General features: G+C 40.4%; 1 protein-coding gene across 1 annotated transcript; it reads left to right on the forward strand.

Annotated features, from left to right (window-relative positions):
- Positions 1-263: 263 nt before the first annotated feature.
- slc12a1 (solute carrier family 12 member 1) lies at positions 264-16,290 on the forward strand. The gene is made up of 26 exons (XM_015953555.3): positions 264-751; positions 1,545-1,682; positions 1,867-1,942; positions 2,674-2,769; positions 4,742-4,881; positions 4,964-5,074; positions 5,159-5,270; positions 5,381-5,508; positions 5,935-6,019; positions 6,745-6,902; positions 6,986-7,093; positions 7,161-7,284; positions 7,564-7,665; positions 9,920-10,075; positions 10,146-10,245; positions 10,326-10,437; positions 10,665-10,805; positions 11,360-11,466; positions 11,563-11,645; positions 13,120-13,245; positions 13,990-14,118; positions 14,542-14,653; positions 14,791-14,877; positions 14,960-15,095; positions 15,175-15,242; positions 15,332-16,290. Exons 1-26 carry the CDS (start codon positions 494-496, stop codon positions 15,465-15,467), a joined length of 3,129 nt encoding a protein of 1,042 aa, XP_015809041.3. The 5' UTR covers positions 264-493; the 3' UTR covers positions 15,468-16,290.
- Positions 16,291-17,486: the final 1,196 nt, after the last annotated feature.

Genomic DNA, 17,486 nt, shown 5'->3' on the forward strand with positions numbered 1-17,486 from the left:
CCTGGTGATCTGAGGAGATTGTCCTCATACACCTCCGCTACTGAACAACATGTGCTGCTGTCCTGCACTTCAGAATATAATATTAGTAATCAATTCTCCAGAACTCAGGCAATGAGCACCTTTATCTCACTTTTGCCGTTTATGACTTGGTTAATCATTAAGCAACGCCTTTGTGTCCCCTGGGATGGAGGGCATATCTGACCCCCTCAGTTGAGGCTTTCTGAGGGTTGATCTAAAGAGTTGACCAATAGTTGGCAGTGAGTGTATGACCCTGAGTATAAAGGCAGGCCAGCTGAGACAAATCAAGTTCATGCACAAGAATCCTGTCGCAGCGGCAGAGCTCTTTGTAAATCTGACCCTTTTCTAGCGACACACATGCTAACAAGGACACCTGTGCCAGCTGATAACACTCTTGGATGTCTGAAGACTGAAAACACAGTCTGCTGCTTTATCTTTTAGTTAAGTAATCTGAGAAACATCTGCAGCAGTCCTGATGGAGAGGATCAAGTCCAACGGAGGGGGGCATCTTAACTCTGCTTACGATGCAGCTCCGGATGAGCCTCCAGTCTATGAGGAGACCAACTTTCCCGGCGAGGAACACCGGACCATCCGGCCCTCTGTGATCAGTGCTTTTGGTCATGACACTTTGGACCGAGTGCCCAATATTGACTTCTACCGTAATGCTGGCAGTGTGAGTGGTCACCGAGCTGTGAGGCCATCTCTACAGGAGCTCCATGATGTGTTCCAGAAGGTGAGTTCATGCGCAACGCACTAATGCTGCTGAATGTGAAGAATGACGATCAATAGTGTCTCCTTTCCTTTCTTGTTTGCCTTCTTACTTGTCCTATTGTGTTATCTGTTCAACGCGTAACTCGGGTTAAACGCACAGGGTGAAACATGACATTTATGGTTGTTTAGTTATTGAAACATCCTCACAAAGTTCTCTGCTTCTTCATCTAAAAACATGTAAAAGTGAAAAAGAACACAGTTAAAAGGTTATTTCTGACTCTAAATGATGTGAAACAAGCTGATTTTTAATAGGCTTTTTTAGAAAACACCCAAGGTCAAAGGTCAGTGAGGTTTACAGCTTGGTACAGAGCACCGCTTCTGAATGGATATAAAATATATCAATAATAGATCTTAATAATCTTAATAAAACTCTTTGAGCACACGTTCCAACAGGAGCTGAAGACAACGACCTTTGTTGAAATGAACAAGATAATCTCATTTCAATGGGAACCATCCAATTATAAATATTTCCACAAAGAGATCCAAATAGCTTTGTCTATGAGTTTTTGATTCATTTCATAGTCCCTCAAAAAATAAATAAAGAAAAATACACATATATATATATATATATGTTCAGGTGTTAAACTAAACATAAACCCCCACAAAGATAAAACAATAATTCTAAAAATGCTCCTTTCCCACAGACACCTCTAATTTTGCCAAATTGGATCTTTTTGGACACCAAATTTGTAGGATTAGTCACAACCAACTATAATTGCTCTTTATTTAATTTTGTCTTTTCATTTTTCTCATAGAACGGAGCGATCTCTGTGCCAGAAACTCTGGAGGACGATGGGGAGAAGAGTGACGGGACCCCCTTTGATGACCTGGAGTCGGCCGACACCAGTGACGACAAAGGACTGGTGAAGTTTGGTTGGATAAGAGGAGTTCTGGTGAGTTAACCTCAGATGTGTCGACAACTCACCAATCTAGGACTAATGTTATTAATGTAATGTTAGACTAAATATGTTGTCACTGAACTGCAAACTACCCACAAACCTGATTATTAAAGTACAATTAAATGTCGTATAAATCAACTTTTTGTCAGGGATGTAAACTCAGTGTTGTTATTCTCAGGTGAGATGTATGCTGAACATCTGGGGAGTCATGCTGTTTATCCGTCTGTCCTGGGTTTTTGGTCAGGCAGGATGGGGTGAGTGAACCAAAAACACTAAACTTTATATGTCTGTCATGTTTCTTCTTTTTAATTTTGGTGATGAACATTTATGAAGCTTTCAGAAGGAGTTTTGTCTTTCCTAGGGTCACTTCTGATGTTCAAGCTGGTGATTATATCTGAGGATATTTTAGGACTTTTTGGAACAACTTTTGATGCATTTTCCAGTGATTACATATAAACCTAGTGGCACCCCGAAAGGATGGCCAGGAGGGGCCAGGGACACCCCTAGAAAATTACAGGCCATCCTGGTTGCCACACCAAAGGAGACCAATGTTTTTTAATGAATCATATTAATGTTCACATGAACTATAAATTCATATTATTTAATCAGACATAAAAGTAAAACCGAATAAAACTATACAATTAAAGAGTAATTAAATAATCTGATTAAAGAAAGTATTATGTTTCTCCTGAAACCACCAATCTGGTGTGCCACTCCCAGAATTTTCTCTGGCCCTATCTAGCCATCCTGATGAAAATTATCTGGGGGTGCCACTGTGTAAACTACAGGATTTCAAAGCCTTCTGCTCATTAAAGTGAGTGAAGTGTGGAAGGTACAATTTAAAGCCCTTGCTGAGGTCCCAGGAAGCCTAATATGGGCTTCTTTCAGCCCAAATGAAAGGCTGAGAAACAGTTACATAATTTCATGACAGTGTTCACTGCAGTTTATAGAAATTGTAATTTAAAGTTGTTTTGCTGTTTTCTAGGCTTGGGAATTGTGGTCATTGCTCTCAGCTGTGTGGTCACCACCATCACAGGCCTTTCGATGTCTGCCATCTGCACTAACGGTGTTGTTAGAGGAGGTGGGTCAGATAATCCTCCAGCACAAGACGACTACATATTTAAAAATGTAAAGAGAGGGGTTTAATGAGCACAGCTATTGACTACCCCATCAGAATGGTATTTCATTTATAACTTCTAAATGTTGCTGCAGCCAAGCCCCATCAGGCATGACATTATTTATATATTTTCTCTGAGATGATAACACACATTCTGCCTGACATAAAATCTTTCTGGGAGAAAATGAAACCAGCAGAAGGACAGAGTTGCAGAAAAAGTCACAAAAGCCTAAAGCTACACCTGAATGTCACCTCTTAAAGCCTCATTTCTTCTTTTACAGCTTCCCACTGCATAAAATCAATCAGTCAGTGATGTGGTGATTAATCATCCACCATATAGCGATCTTTAGATGACAAGACACAAGTCCATGTTTCAAACCAAACAAGTGATTGGGATAAGATTACCCAGTCAACTTAATGCTTCCTCTTTAAATACCAGGTTGTTCTCTATTAAAACTATTGTTCTACCTGTAATGAAATATTAAAGGTTGAAATTTGTCACTATTAGTTCCAATTTAAAAGCTGTTTCCAAAACATTTGTAAATAAATGTCTGCTTGGAGATGGCCTGACATCTTTTGTACGCTGTGTTTGTCTTCAAATTCCATTTTTTTAAACACAGATAAGGTTTTTCTTTATCTTGCTGACGTTTCGTTTGCGGCTGCAAACATCTTCAGAGCTGACGCTGATGGTGGCGTCACTTCCTACTACTACTTCAGCTCTGAAGATGTTTGCAGCTGCAAACAAAATGTCAGCAAGGTCAAGAACAACCGTATCTGTGTTTAAAAAAAGAACCAAAAATGGAATTTGATGGCTTGACATTTTACTCACTGAGTGATTTCTTCAAGTCCACAACTAAATCCATAACACCTTTGTGATGTTGGTATTTAAACTGTCGAATAAAAGGTAACTATTGTACAACAATTAAGATGTTATTAATATTAAATGTTTCATTACAGTCAGACAATAATCAACAGTTTTACAGAACATTCTCAACTGAATCTTCATTTAAACACCAATATTTTTGTTTGTTGGTGTTGATTAGCCATCGCAGCCATCTTGAATTGGGTTTACTTATGGACAAGTGACATCAGAGATATTTTTCCAAACAACAGACCAAGAACAAAACACACACACACACACAAACACAAACGCACGCAAGCCTTGTAATTTAGGTCAAGTCAGGATCAGACTCATAGGGACAGCAGTAGCTCAGGAAGTAGAGCGGGTTGTCCAGCAATTGGAAGGCTGCAGGTTCAGTCCTGGCTCTCACCAGAGAATGCTGCTGTTGTGTCCTTGGGCAAGACACTTAACCCGCCTTGAGGGTTTGGTGAGAGAGGGGGTCCAGACAAAGGTAAGACTAGAAATGCAACACAAATACAGATTCTGACCCTTATCTGAAAGCGCTGAGTCACTTTAAAGGTGTGCTAGAATACTGTTTAATAACAATTGGAGTAATTCAGCTTAAACTGAAAGACCATATAAAGGCTCAGGAACCCTTTGCTGGTGTTTTGAAATAGTTAGCTGATTAGAGTGTGACATTAACCCTCTCAACATAAGTTTTGATAAAAGAACGAACAACCATGTCCTTCAGGGGTACTTCTGAGTTAAAAAATGCTCATGAAATACGAATGTGGAGTAACCAGGTAGGTAGGTTTTAACTGTTGCAGATCTGCAACGCCTGCCTCCAGAGGGTTAAGTCTAAAATATTGAACCTTTTCTCAATATTCTAGTTGTCTGAGATTTAAATGTGGGGTTTTCATCAGCTGTAAGCCATAATCATATCTAAAGTTGAATTACTGAGAAAAAAAAAACTTTTGCACCTCTAATTTTTTGAGTTTCACTTGTGAGTTACCATTTTAAACAATATATCCCCAACAAATAAATAATACATTATCAAAAAGGAATGACTACTTATGCTTCATGTTGCCGCTGCAGGAGGGGCCTACTACCTGATATCTCGCAGTTTGGGACCGGAGTTTGGGGGATCGATTGGTCTCATTTTTGCCTTTGCCAACGCCGTGGCTGTAGCCATGTATGTGGTGGGATTTGCTGAGACTGTGGTTGACTTACTGAAGGTGTGTGACATGCCACTAAAGATGTAACTGTGTGAAAAATGTATTATATTAATCTTAATATCACACACGTTGGTGTTCTCAGGAACATGCTAGTCTGATGGTGGATGAAATCAATGACATCAGGATAGTCGGCTGCATCACAGTGGTGTTGCTCCTGGGTATTTCAGTAGCTGGAATGGAATGGGAAGCAAAGGTGGGATGTTATTCTCATGCTTGTTGTTGCCATAAAAGCCTCCAAATTCAGTTTTATTCTCAACTTTGTCTTTTCACCCAATAGGCACAGATTGTTCTGCTCGTCATCCTGCTGGTGGCCATAGTGAACGTATTTGTAGGAACAGTCATTCCAGCAACAGTCGATAAGAAATCAAAAGGCTTTTTTGGTTACACTTGTGAGACACTCTTTTTTTAATCCCACAAAAATCTGTTTGTTACATCATTTCTAACCTCCTCTCCTTTGCCTTTGTAAAGTTTTTTGTTTCCCATACGTTCTTTTTCACAGCAACAGTCTTCCAAGAGAACTTTACACCAGCTTTTAGGGATGGTGAAACATTCTTTTCTGTGTTTGCCATCTTTTTCCCTGCTGCAACCGGAATTCTGGCAGGAGCAAACATCTCTGGAGACCTGCGGGTAAGTCTTGAATCCAGAAACTATTCATCCCAGTATCTATGGCGGGGCTATTCAATTCCCCGCCATAGGCCTCGAGGGCTGGTATTCAGCCCTTTTGAGTGGTTTCTCTGCTCCAACACATCTGATTCAGTGTCTGAATCACCTGTGCAGCAGCTCATCAGGCTCTGCAGAAGCCTATTAATCACCTGCTAATTGAAATCAGGTTTGTTGAAGCAAGGTTAAAACCAAAACATGCTGGATATCGGCCCTCGAGGCCCGGGATTGAATAGTCCTGATCTATGGCATCTGGCGGCAGGATGCAATCTTCTGAAGAAAAAAGCAAACCATCTTTTGCTGATGAAAAAAAATTGAATCACACATAGATTTTACTCAGTCGGTGTGAGTTTTTTACATTTAGTGACACAGATTTGTTTTGTTTTTTTACAGGATCCTCAAGCTGCCATCCCCAAAGGTACATTGTTGGCCATCTTCATCACTGGTGTCACCTACCTCGCAGTGGCTCTTTGTGTTGGTAAGAATATCACACTAATTAATGAAATACACCAAAAACGTGTAGTAAATGAAAACTTCTAAAGTATAGTCCTATGAAGTCCCTGCAGACACCAGACTTAGGGATAAAAGAAAACGACAATACACTGAAATATCGAGGTATTTCATGTTGTGATATTGAATAGATATGTAAAAGTCGTGTATCTGTTTTTATTGAGAATGTGCTTGCAAATATTTACTGTATGTATTTTGTGTGGTGCAATTCAAACTCCGACTGCTAGGTGGCAGCATATTTTACTGCTTTCATTCTGACAGAACAACAACATCTCACGTAACACTGGATGTGTCTTAGAAGCATCTAAGTTTTCTGACTGAATTCAGTCTTAAAAACTGCTACCACTGTCTGGGTTTTAGAATCGCGGAAATGTCTCCCCAGATTCTTGCACATACTATTCACACCCCCTGCTGCCCCTACAAGAAGATGAATCCCTATTTGAGCCAAAACTTTTTGAAACATTTGGTTTCTGAAATAAAATTGCCACTCAAGTGAAACTATCAGCTTCACATAGCATTAAATGATTTCCTCAGCAAGTCAAATTGTGCAATGTTCTTCAAGCAGCCTGAACCAGTTTTGAACATGCTAATAGATGCCACACATCCTTGTTGGTAAGATGGTTTGTGTCTAGATGTCTTGCTCAAGCATTCATTTAAACTTACAGGTTATGTGTGCTTTATGTAATTCCTCAGCTGCTACCGTTGTTCGGGATGCCACTGGAAATGCGACTGACCTTGTTATTCCTGGCGTGGCGTGTAACAACTCAGCAGTAGCTGCCTGTGAACTTGGCTATAATTTTTCTTCCTGTGCAGTAGACACATGCAAATTTGGCTTGATGAACAATTTTCAGGTGCAAAGCCTTTCGAGCTCATCTGAATATTAGAGATTAATTGATTCCTCTTTAATACTCTCTTCTCATCACCTCTGGTTCAGGTAATGACAATGGTGTCAGGGTTTGGTCCTCTCATCATTGCAGGGACATTTTCAGCCACTCTGTCCTCAGCTCTTGCCTCCCTAGTTAGCGCTCCAAAAGTCTTCCAGGTAGGTAACATTTTTTTAATGCATTGCAGTAACAGCTCAGATTCCTCTAACCTCTGTTTTTCCACAGGCGCTGTGTAAAGACAACATCTATAAGGCCCTGCACTTCTTTGCCAAAGGACACGGCAAGAACAATGAGCCAATCCGTGGTTATGTCCTCACATTCATTATTTCTGTGGCCTTCATTCTCATTGGTTAGTTCAGTCTTCTGTCCTGGCTGGATTATAACATCCAAGCCTTCACATTCTCCCTTCACTGTTACATGTTGTTTCTCAGTACTAGGAGATAGAAAAGGACATGTAAACGTTCCTCTGTACTGAATAATAAAACTAAAACCTACAACACAGTGATTACATCTTCAATAAGCAAAGTTTAATAATTCATCTCACTACGTGAACCCTCTAACAGTAAAACGTGAGTGAGTTTATGAGTTCTCAGATGCAGATTTTAAGATTTCTTTTTTCTTTTCATAGGTAATCTGAACACCATAGCTCCTATCATCTCCAACTTCTTCCTGGCCTCTTATGCTCTTATAAACTTCTCTTGTTTCCATGCATCCTATGCAAAGTCTCCAGGTGAGTTTCCATGACGAAACCCGAAGAACACATCAAATCCCAGTCAGCGTTATTAAAAATGTTTTAATTCACTGTGGACAACTTCCTGAGTGACTTCTAAGTTTATGTCCAACAAGACTGATGTTGCTAATTCTATTGGCTAATCTACATGTAACCAAGACCAATATGCCAACACAGTCCCAGTCTCCTAAACTTTACACTGTTTAGTGCAAACATATTTTATAAATATTTTAATATCTTTAAATATTCTGACAACAGCATGCTCAGTCTAGTTCTTGTGGCTTCATTTAATCTATTATTCATTTGAAAGGGTATATTATGCAGCTATGGTAAATCGTTGCTGTGTTGTGGGGTGACACACATGATTGCCAGGGAAAAATGTTGGAAAACCATCTAACTTTTCACCGTTTTCCTGCTTGGAGGCATCGCCACGGAGACCAAGTGTCTATGACTAAGTCTCAGCTGTAAGGCGACCAAACCTCACCTTCCAGAGTATTTTCATTCTGGTCATTTACAGATGGTGATGCTGATTTTGTCTACATACCGATCCCCGACTTCTTAATTTAACATACCCCTGTATATTCCATTTCCTTTTTGGTATTTTTAACATTTTTAACATTTCTCTCTCCCAAATCAGTTTCCTCTCGGCGACGTACTGTCTGTTTTCATAATTTGTTTACACTCATAAGGCCATCAACGTGTCTGCCACATCCCAAAATGCAAGGCATAATCATTTGTGATCCCTAGCCCCATAGTCTTTTACCCAAATTTCCTACATTAGCCGCTGAAAAAAAAAATAGAGGGAAATGCTCATATCAGAAATAACCACACAGATCTACATCACTGTAAAATTTGCATTCATGGACTCACCCATCTTGGCAACTGGGGTATGGTTGGGGACGCTGTGTTGATCTTTGCTGCCTGGAGAGAGCAGAGCACATCACAGCTAGAAGCTAGCCATTAGCATGTTGTAGAAACTCCACAACATGGCAGAACATGGTGAGGCTTTGTGTTGTTTGTAGAGATAAAACATCAACATTGAATTTTCTTTACCCAAGGAAGAAGAGTGATTAATCAATCAATCAATCAATCAAAGCTTTATTTATAAAGCGCCTTCCGCAACCCTGTCAGGAAGCCCAAAGCGCTGATTATTAATGAGTAGGACTACAAAAGCTCCCGTCTTTTACCCTCACTTCTCCAACTAAAGCCTGGTTCACGCTTCTCTGTCAGCTCCCCAAGGGACAGACACGCATGGATTGACGGAAGCGTTTTGCTCTCATACTTTTCCGTCTCCTGGAGAGTGTTGCAAAGCAATTGCCCGGCAGGACAACAGAGGGCGTAGCGCTGTTCTGTGGTATCCTGTCATGTATCGGTCCAAGATCGTGTGTTTATATTGTGTTTTTTTATTATGTAAGAGACATTTTAACACAGACAAATTTGTCTCTCATCCTCCTCCACCTCTTCATGTGCTCGCCACCTCTAAACCAACGTTTCCTGTCATTTCCGTCCACCAATAAAACGCTTGCTGCGCATCTTTTCACTCCTCCAGTCACGGGGGAATTAAACGTTCATATTTTTAGAGTTTTTTCGCGAGGTATTCTTCAAGCTTCTCCGTGTCTGCCGCTAGTTATCCTCGGCTCTCTTTATGTTTTTGAGGGCACAATGGCGGCGGTGTAGTCGACAGCGGCGTCCTGACCAATCACAAGCTTGCGTTGTCCATCTCGACTGACGGATGTTTAGAAAAGAGAGCTCGACTCCATCCGTCCTTGCGGAGCTCTCCTTCAGGTCCGCAAGGACGTTGCGTGTCTCCGCACTGACGCAGACGGAGAAGCATGAATCAGGCTTAACTCCTAGGCCTACTGCCTGAGACAGGCCAGAGCTTTTGTTCCACAAAAAAACGGCTCACAGAAGATTTGTTTTTTTAAACAAGTGTACGTCTACCTTAAAAAAAGTTTGTTTGCCTTAAAATTATATCAAATTTAGAGGTTGGAGCTGTCTCAACAGACTCTGGTCTTGGCTGCAACTAGACTAGCTAACTCATCAATCAAGCTGGAAATAAACTTTTTCTCTTAACAAAGGATTTTGCCAAATCTGTCCACAACGGGTGACACAGTAATGACTTAGAAAATTTACACGTAAGCAGACTTTAAAATGGCAGAAATTTGCTTCGAAAAATCTTTCCTGTTCCTTTAGTTGTTCATGCTTTTGATTTGTTCACCCAGTGTTTGATGTTTACTCTACGGCTGATTTCCAGGTTGGAGGCCAGCTTATAAATATTACAACATGTGGCTGTCGCTGCTGGGGGCTCTGCTCTGTTGTGTTGTTATGTTTGTCATCAACTGGTGGGCTGCTCTGCTCACATATGGAATAGAAATCCTGCTTTACATTTACGTCACAGTGAAGAAGCCAGGTGAGATTCTTTAAATCTATTGAGGTCCCTACAGTGGTGTCAGAGATCTGACCGTTTGCTTCCTCTGCAGATGTGAACTGGGGTTCGTCCACACAAGCGGTGACGTTTGTGAGTGCTGTCAGCAACGCTCTGTCTCTAGCTGGAGTTGAAGATCATGTCAAGAACTTCAGGTAGACGTCTGCATGAAATCAGAAGGAGTTTATAACAGTATGTCAGCAGAACAGCCGTGAAATTCATGCTCCTTCCTCAGGCCTCAGATCTTGGTTCTAACGGGCTCAGCGCGGACCAGGCCAGCTCTCCTGGATCTGGCTCACTCCTTCACTAAGAACTATGGACTCTGTCTCACCTGCGAAGTTTTTGTGGTAGTGTTTTCTCTTTCTTAGCAAATGCTAGCGTCTTGCTTGTTACCCTTCATTTCACAGATAAAACTTCCAAGCCAAGGAAATGTAGATTTTGCTTTAGAGAACCGTAAAGTCTCTGTGGACCAGAAACAAAATGTCTCAGCATGTCTTCTGGATATCAAAGAAATGTGTATTTGGAATTGTTTTGAAAACATCTACATACTTTTTTTTAATTGATTTTCTTCCAGGGCCCAAGGTCAGAGATTTATCAGGAGATGAATGCCGGGATGGAAAAGAATCAACAATGGCTCAATAAGACCAAGCGGAAAGCGTTTTATGCTGGTGTGGCCTGTGACAACTTCAGGGAAGGAACCGAGAGTCTGCTGCTGGTCGGTGATAGATAAGAGCCAAAAGACAAAACTATGCAACATTTCCAATTGATTATTGTTTAACCCGAGACCACAGAACAAGGAAATGGAACATGTGTTGGAGCAGCTGTGTTGAGACGCTTGTTCCTCCTTACTGAGTATCTATTATTTTGTTATGACGTGTCTGAAGAACCTTGTCAGGACAATGGTGCAGCAGGTAGAAGATGAGCGAGTGAATGAGGAGGAAAACAGCATTATGGCTCCCACTATCTGCCCTTTGAGATAAGGCCACTGTTCATTGTCAGGATTGCTTACTTCAAACAGCAGAAAAGATTAAAAGCTATAATTGATTAACGCAGCATCAGACGAGTCCCTGCAGACGGAGCGATAGCTGCTGAGGGATGTGATCACAACTTACGGCTGTAAAATGCCATCGTGGTCTCCTTGCAGGACATTTTAAAAGTTTCTGGAAAAAGTTTTTATCCAGCAGGTTTTATTATCTTTTGTTGCTCCAGGTGAAAACCCTTTCCAATTTAGGTTTTTATAAAAGCTTTGATTTTTCATTCCCCCTGCAGGCTTCTGGTCTTGGACGCATGAGGCCTAACACATTAATGATAGGCTTTAAGAACAACTGGAGAACAGCAGGCAGAGACGCAGTGCAGAGTTATGTGGGAGTACTGCAGTAAGTCATAAATAAACATGCACACATTACACACTCAGTATAAAAGATTTCAGAGATCTGAGTTTTAAACTGGTGTCTTGGTTCTCTTCGTGACAGCGATGCACTTGATTTTGAGTATGGGACAGTGATCCTGAGGATAAACCAGGGACTGGATGTGTCACATCTGGTAGCAGAAGAGGGTGTGTATGCAGTCGCAGGCTCTGTGACTGAACATGCAACATCTTTATCAGTAATTTAGCTTTTTATTTAAAATTTAAAAAAGCAAAAATAATTATTAAACATTGTGTGCACAGGTAGTTTTTAAAAACGATCGACAGCTTTTGATAAAAACTGTGCAGGATCTTTTTTAAACATCAAAAAGTGTCTTTCAGTTGACCTGAATTGATTTCAGAACTTTGATCTGTAGATTACAAAGGCTTTACAGTGGCCCGTGTCAGATAATGTCAGATAAAAACAAAAAGAACTTGCGGTAAAAGCAATAAAACGAGATACAAAGAAAGAAGATTAAGGTGCAAAGGAGCACAAAATTATAGTTGGAAAGCAAATAATCTAATGCAAACTCAGATTTTCTCAAGCTGAAATGGTTTATAAATTATTAATAGCAAAGATTGAAAACCCATTAGTTATCACACACACACACCAGTGTGTGTGTGAAATTTGTTCTCTGTATTCGACCCATCCCCTGGGGGAGCGGTGAGCTGCAGACACTGCCGCGCTCGGGAACTATCCCCCAATCAAACCCATTATTGCTGAGTGTCAAGCAGGGAGGCATTGGGTCCCATTGTTAACGTCTTTGGTATGACCCGATTGTGGATTTGAACCCACAATCTCCCAGTCTCAGTGTGAACACTCAGCTGGGTATAAATGCTAAAAGGGGTAGACACAGACCAACACGTGTATGTAAAACCAAAAACAACTGTTTAATTTCGTCACGATAAAGGTAGAATTCCTTATAGTAATCCCTTACGTTAAATAATTTGGGACTATCAGCATAAAGTCGATCAATCTCATAATTTTGTGTTGTTAAACATGTCAAATATACATCCCCCCCCCCCCCCCCCCCCAGGCTAATGACAGCATAGATCTGAGCAGAAAAGATATACTTTTAAAAAATCAAAAACTACTGTGACAACATCACAACTTTTGACATTTAGTGTAGGGTTTTCACAAACATCATCTTATGTAGCAATGCAAGGTAGCTTTATTTGTATCGTTTCATACATATAGGCAATTCAATGTGCTTTCCATCAGCGAGAAAAGCGTGAACATTAAAATCAATGTGACAACACACACAACTAAATTTAAATCAAATGAAAGACAAATTCTTTTCAGATTTAGGAAAACAAAAAAGACAGTTAAAGGGTGAGCAGTTACAGTGCAGAAGGTGCGGCATGAGAAACATTCATTCAGAGGCTGATAAGACATGAAAGTTGCAAAAGTTGGGGCACTTTTGAGGTCATAAGGAAGCAATTCTGTGTGCAGCATGTAGTTAAAAGATGTCTGGTTCTGACCCGTGGTTCTACCAGCTGACTGTTTCCTAAGGCAGATATGTAATGAACACAGTTCAGTATTACAGACACACAAGCCCAAATGTCACTTACCACTGATAATTTTGAATGAAGAAACAAATGTTCTTTAAAATGTGTCCTTCAGAGGAAATGTTAAAGGCAGCAAGGGAGCAAGAGGCTCTGGATAACCAGATGATGACAAATGGAGGGAAAGCAAAGGGACTCTTCAGGAAATCCAGAAATTCTTCTCAGCAAGTTCTCACAACCAGAGGTAGGTAGCACACATTTCTGCACACACACTCTGGCACACATTTCGCCTTGGATCTGGGTTATTTTAAGCAACGGTCAGATCAGCTGATGACTTTGTAAATATGTGGAAACATGCTTCTCTCTCCCCAGAGTTTTAAAAGAAAATATGGATCGTTTAACATATGAAGTCAATGACTCAGGTCTTATATTCCGAAACTTTCCCCACACTCACTCAGAGTTATAATTGAATCAGCTGCGCCAGCTGGAGAGCAATCCAACAATAAAAGCCCTTTGTTCCACTTTGAGGAGGATCTCTTAAGAGTAGTCCGGTCCTTCAACCCAGACAGCAGAGGGTGCCTGCAGGCTTCCACTCCATCAATCTCTGCCTCTGTGTCCCACACACACACACACACACACACACACACACACACACACACACACACACACACACACACACACACACACACACACACACAACACACACACACACACACACACACACACACACACACACACACACACACACACACACACACACACACACACACACACACACACACACACACACACACAGCAACATCTTGGCAGGAGGGTGATGCTCGTTAGTATACAATCTACATCCTACATTAGGCTTGAATGATGGTCGTGTCTGCTACTGTCGAGGCGGTCTTTAAAAATCATTCGCTCTGCTTTGTCCATCTGGTTTAACTCTTCATACTCTCCCATGATCTGGTTCTAATCTCTCGTGTCATTTTCTTGTTGCCAGTGTCCGTGTGTGGCCCTACACCTGCCCAGGTAGCCAAGATGAATGAGAAGCTGATGGAGGCCAGTGGTCAGTTCAAGAAGAAGCAGCCTAAAGGCACCATCGATGTGTGGTGGCTGTTTGATGATGGAGGTCGGTGATTTTAATGGAACACATCAGATCCTTAAACAGGCAGGAAAAAAATTAATTATAGTAAAAAAAAACACAAAACCTGAAACAGATGCTACAAGAAAAATGTAATAAATGAGTAGTAACCAGCAGTGATCGGTTATTCTTTAGGAAGGGATGCATTAAGAACAAAAATGATGTTTTCTGATGGCCGAGGATCTAAACTCAACACCTAATTCAAAACAGCTCATTTCTCCTTTCTCACATCTTTACCTTCCGTTTTTCTTCCTCACTTTGAAGACCTAAAATACAAGGAAACGAGGAGTGATGACAGCTAGGAGATAATAAAAATGTGTTGAAGGAAGCCTAATAAACCAATAAATTAATTAGCAAAAATTCAAATTTCAAATGAAATAAAACCTTAATTTCCTTTTTCCGTTTGCGCAGGTCTGACCCTGCTGCTCCCCTACATCCTCACCACAAGGAAGAAGTGGAAAGATAGTAAATTAAGGATCTTCATTGCTGGACAGCCTGGACGCAGTGACCTAGATAAAGAGGAGTGAGTGAACATCGGTTATGATAGATCACATCATTTGAAGTTGGGTCCTATATTGATTGGCTACATAAACTGGGTCTAGATCTGAACATCCACAAGGACGACATCATGATAATCACACATGTGTGTTGTGGTTGCAGGATGAAGTCTCTGTTAAAGAAATTCAGAATAAAGTGCAGTGACATCAATGTTATTGATGACATTCACATCAAACCCCGTTCGGACAGGTAATTACAGATGTCGCAAGAGATTACACAGAAATATTTGAAGAAAACATTATTTCAATAGTGAGCTCATCTTCTCCTTCAGCTTGAAGAACCTAGACGACATGATCAAGCCTTTCTGTCTGCATGAGGGGTCTAAAGACATGATTCAGGCTGATGTGATGCAGAAGGAGCACCCCTGGAAAATCACTGATGCAGAGCTGAGCAGCTTTGAGGAGAAGGTACCAATGACAACATGTTAGGACAAAGGTATACACGGTGTTTGGGTTTGATTACTAAACATTTGTTCCTGTTTTGCAGACTCACCTTCAGGTTCGACTCAATGAGCTCCTTCAGGAAAACTCCAAATCAGCAAATCTGATTGTTGTGTGAGTGTAACCTCCTTACATCTAGATAGTGTTGAAACCCTAATCCAAAGTGCACGGACATTTTAAATCTACTGTTTGTCCATCTGCAGGAGCATGCCCATTGCTCGTAAGGAATCGGTGTCTGACTTCCTCTACATGGCCTGGCTGGACATCCTGACAAAAAATCTTCCTCCGACTCTGCTCATCAGAGGAAATCACAAGAGCGTGCTCACGTTCTACTCATGAGGAGCTCATTGCACTGGCTGATCGGCAAAGCACTGTGTAGCTGAAACGCCTCACAGTCAAGATGATCCCTGTTCAGAGAATCTACAGGGACCATGGATGCCCTTTAGGTCTCCCAGACCAACGTCAAAGTGAAATATAAATGTATTTTGTCTGATTTTTCATTTTGACAAAACAATGCAGAAAATATGAAAAACTTGTTCACAAGTTAAACATAAGGATAATTTATTATCTGATTTTCTGTCCCGGTGACCACAAACATCTCGTGCCTGGTCTGGTACGAGATGTTTTATTAATGCAATTTAAAATCCAACAACTTAACTAGCTTTATGCTCTCTTGGAGACATTTTCCAGCATGACACCACTGCACAGCTATTAAGACAAATTGCTGTTGCATCCAGTTTTGTTGTTTCGTTTGGATGAACAAAGACCCCCAGCTGACACACAAGCTGCTGTAGTGTGACTGTAAATATAAATGTAAATAGAAAACCTCTGAATATTTTTAAACATAAGATTCAATCATGTAACAACAGAATATTAATATACTATTGTTAAGTTAATATTAGTTATTTGTACACTGTGGTAATAAAAGTTTAATTGGTATACATTCTCCATTTAAATGAGACACTATTGTGCTACTTTTTTTTTACTTGGCTCATATTATGTTGCTCCAATGTTTAATGTTACCATGCACAACATTTTATGTAAATAAAAAAATTAAGTACGGTAGAAATAAACAAATCAAGGACAAGACTTTGATCCCAAGCAATCTTTTTTGTGATTATTTTGAAGAATTAAAATATTCTGAAATAAAGAATAAAATGTTTGCCTGGCTTGAACCGTTGTTTGAACATCAGATCAGTTGTTTCTTTAACGGCGCTCTTTAAGGATGTGCAGCTATACTGAAGTCTCTCTCCACACACACACACACACACACACACACACACACACACACACACACACACACACACACACACACACACACACACACACACACACACACACACACACACACACACACACACACACACACACACACACACACACACACACACACACACACACACACATTTTTGTTTTGTTTTTTCAATTGAATAAAATTTGGAAAAACCCAAACACATTTGTTGTCTATATTTTAAAACTAGACTGCAGAACAGGAGCAAATCAATTTACCTTCATTAAAATAATAAAATTACTGACCCAGAATTTGAAGCTGAAAAAAAAACTGCATTTGGGCAGAGTTTGCAACCCAAATGGGGCTTTCAGGATGTGTTTAAACCTCTTTGTGCTGATTTGCTTATTTCTATGGTACATTTATCAGTTATTGATGTGTTGCTCTGTTGTAAGAGAATTACATCGGAATGATTCAGGTTTAAGTATTCGGAAATATTTTCTATTTTTTCAACAAACTGGACTTTTTGACTAAATGATGTGTCATCCTGAAGTCTGCTCACTGCACGTGCTGAGAGTTAAGACTGCTTCAGATAATACCAGGATTCCACAAGAGAGTAAACCACTACAGGCTCCACAGGAGAGCCACCACCACCATCAAAAACCCCACCCACACCAAACCGTTCCCACTCTTACCTTCAGCCTGGAGGGTGAGATTTATAAAATGCAGGACCACCAGAATAAAGAACTTTCTTTCCCACTCTTGAACGACTGAGCTCTTCAGCAAATAAACTGAGTGGTTCACTAGAATGGAAGAGCTCCAAACATATGTTGAGCTTATGCTGAATTGGAAATAAAAGTAACTAGTCCAAGATGTTGGAGCAACAGTCCAGAATATGATAGCAAAATGTAAATTAAGTATCAGGAATGTTATATATTTTGGGGGGGTAACCTGAAAACTGCATTACAAAGGATGATGGACATTAAGATTTGGCTTCAGACCATCCCAGTTTCAACTGTGAAAGCTACAAGAAGTCTGTGAATGTACAATAAGAAACTCCAAATGTGTGATTGTGTGCAATAAAGAACTCAAAATTTATACCTGAGTGCAATCGAAATAAACTCATTCAT

Source organism: Nothobranchius furzeri, chromosome 9 (assembly GCF_043380555.1).
Source record: "Nothobranchius furzeri strain GRZ-AD chromosome 9, NfurGRZ-RIMD1, whole genome shotgun sequence".
NCBI lineage: Eukaryota > Metazoa > Chordata > Actinopteri > Cyprinodontiformes > Nothobranchiidae > Nothobranchius > Nothobranchius furzeri.

What these genes read in the sequence shown, in the direction of transcription:
- slc12a1 (XM_015953555.3), top strand. Translation starts at nt 494, where the DNA reads ATGGAGAGGATCAAGTCCAACGGAGGGGGGCATCTTAACTCTGCTTAC. An exon ending in CGCAGTGGCTCTTTGTGTTG is followed by an intron (nt 6,020 to 6,744) that starts GTAAGAATATCA and finishes GTAATTCCTCAG; the next exon opens with CTGCTACCGTTGTTCGGGAT. An exon ending in GTGGCTGTTTGATGATGGAG is followed by an intron (nt 14,119 to 14,541) that starts GTCGGTGATTTT and finishes CCGTTTGCGCAG; the next exon opens with GTCTGACCCTGCTGCTCCCC.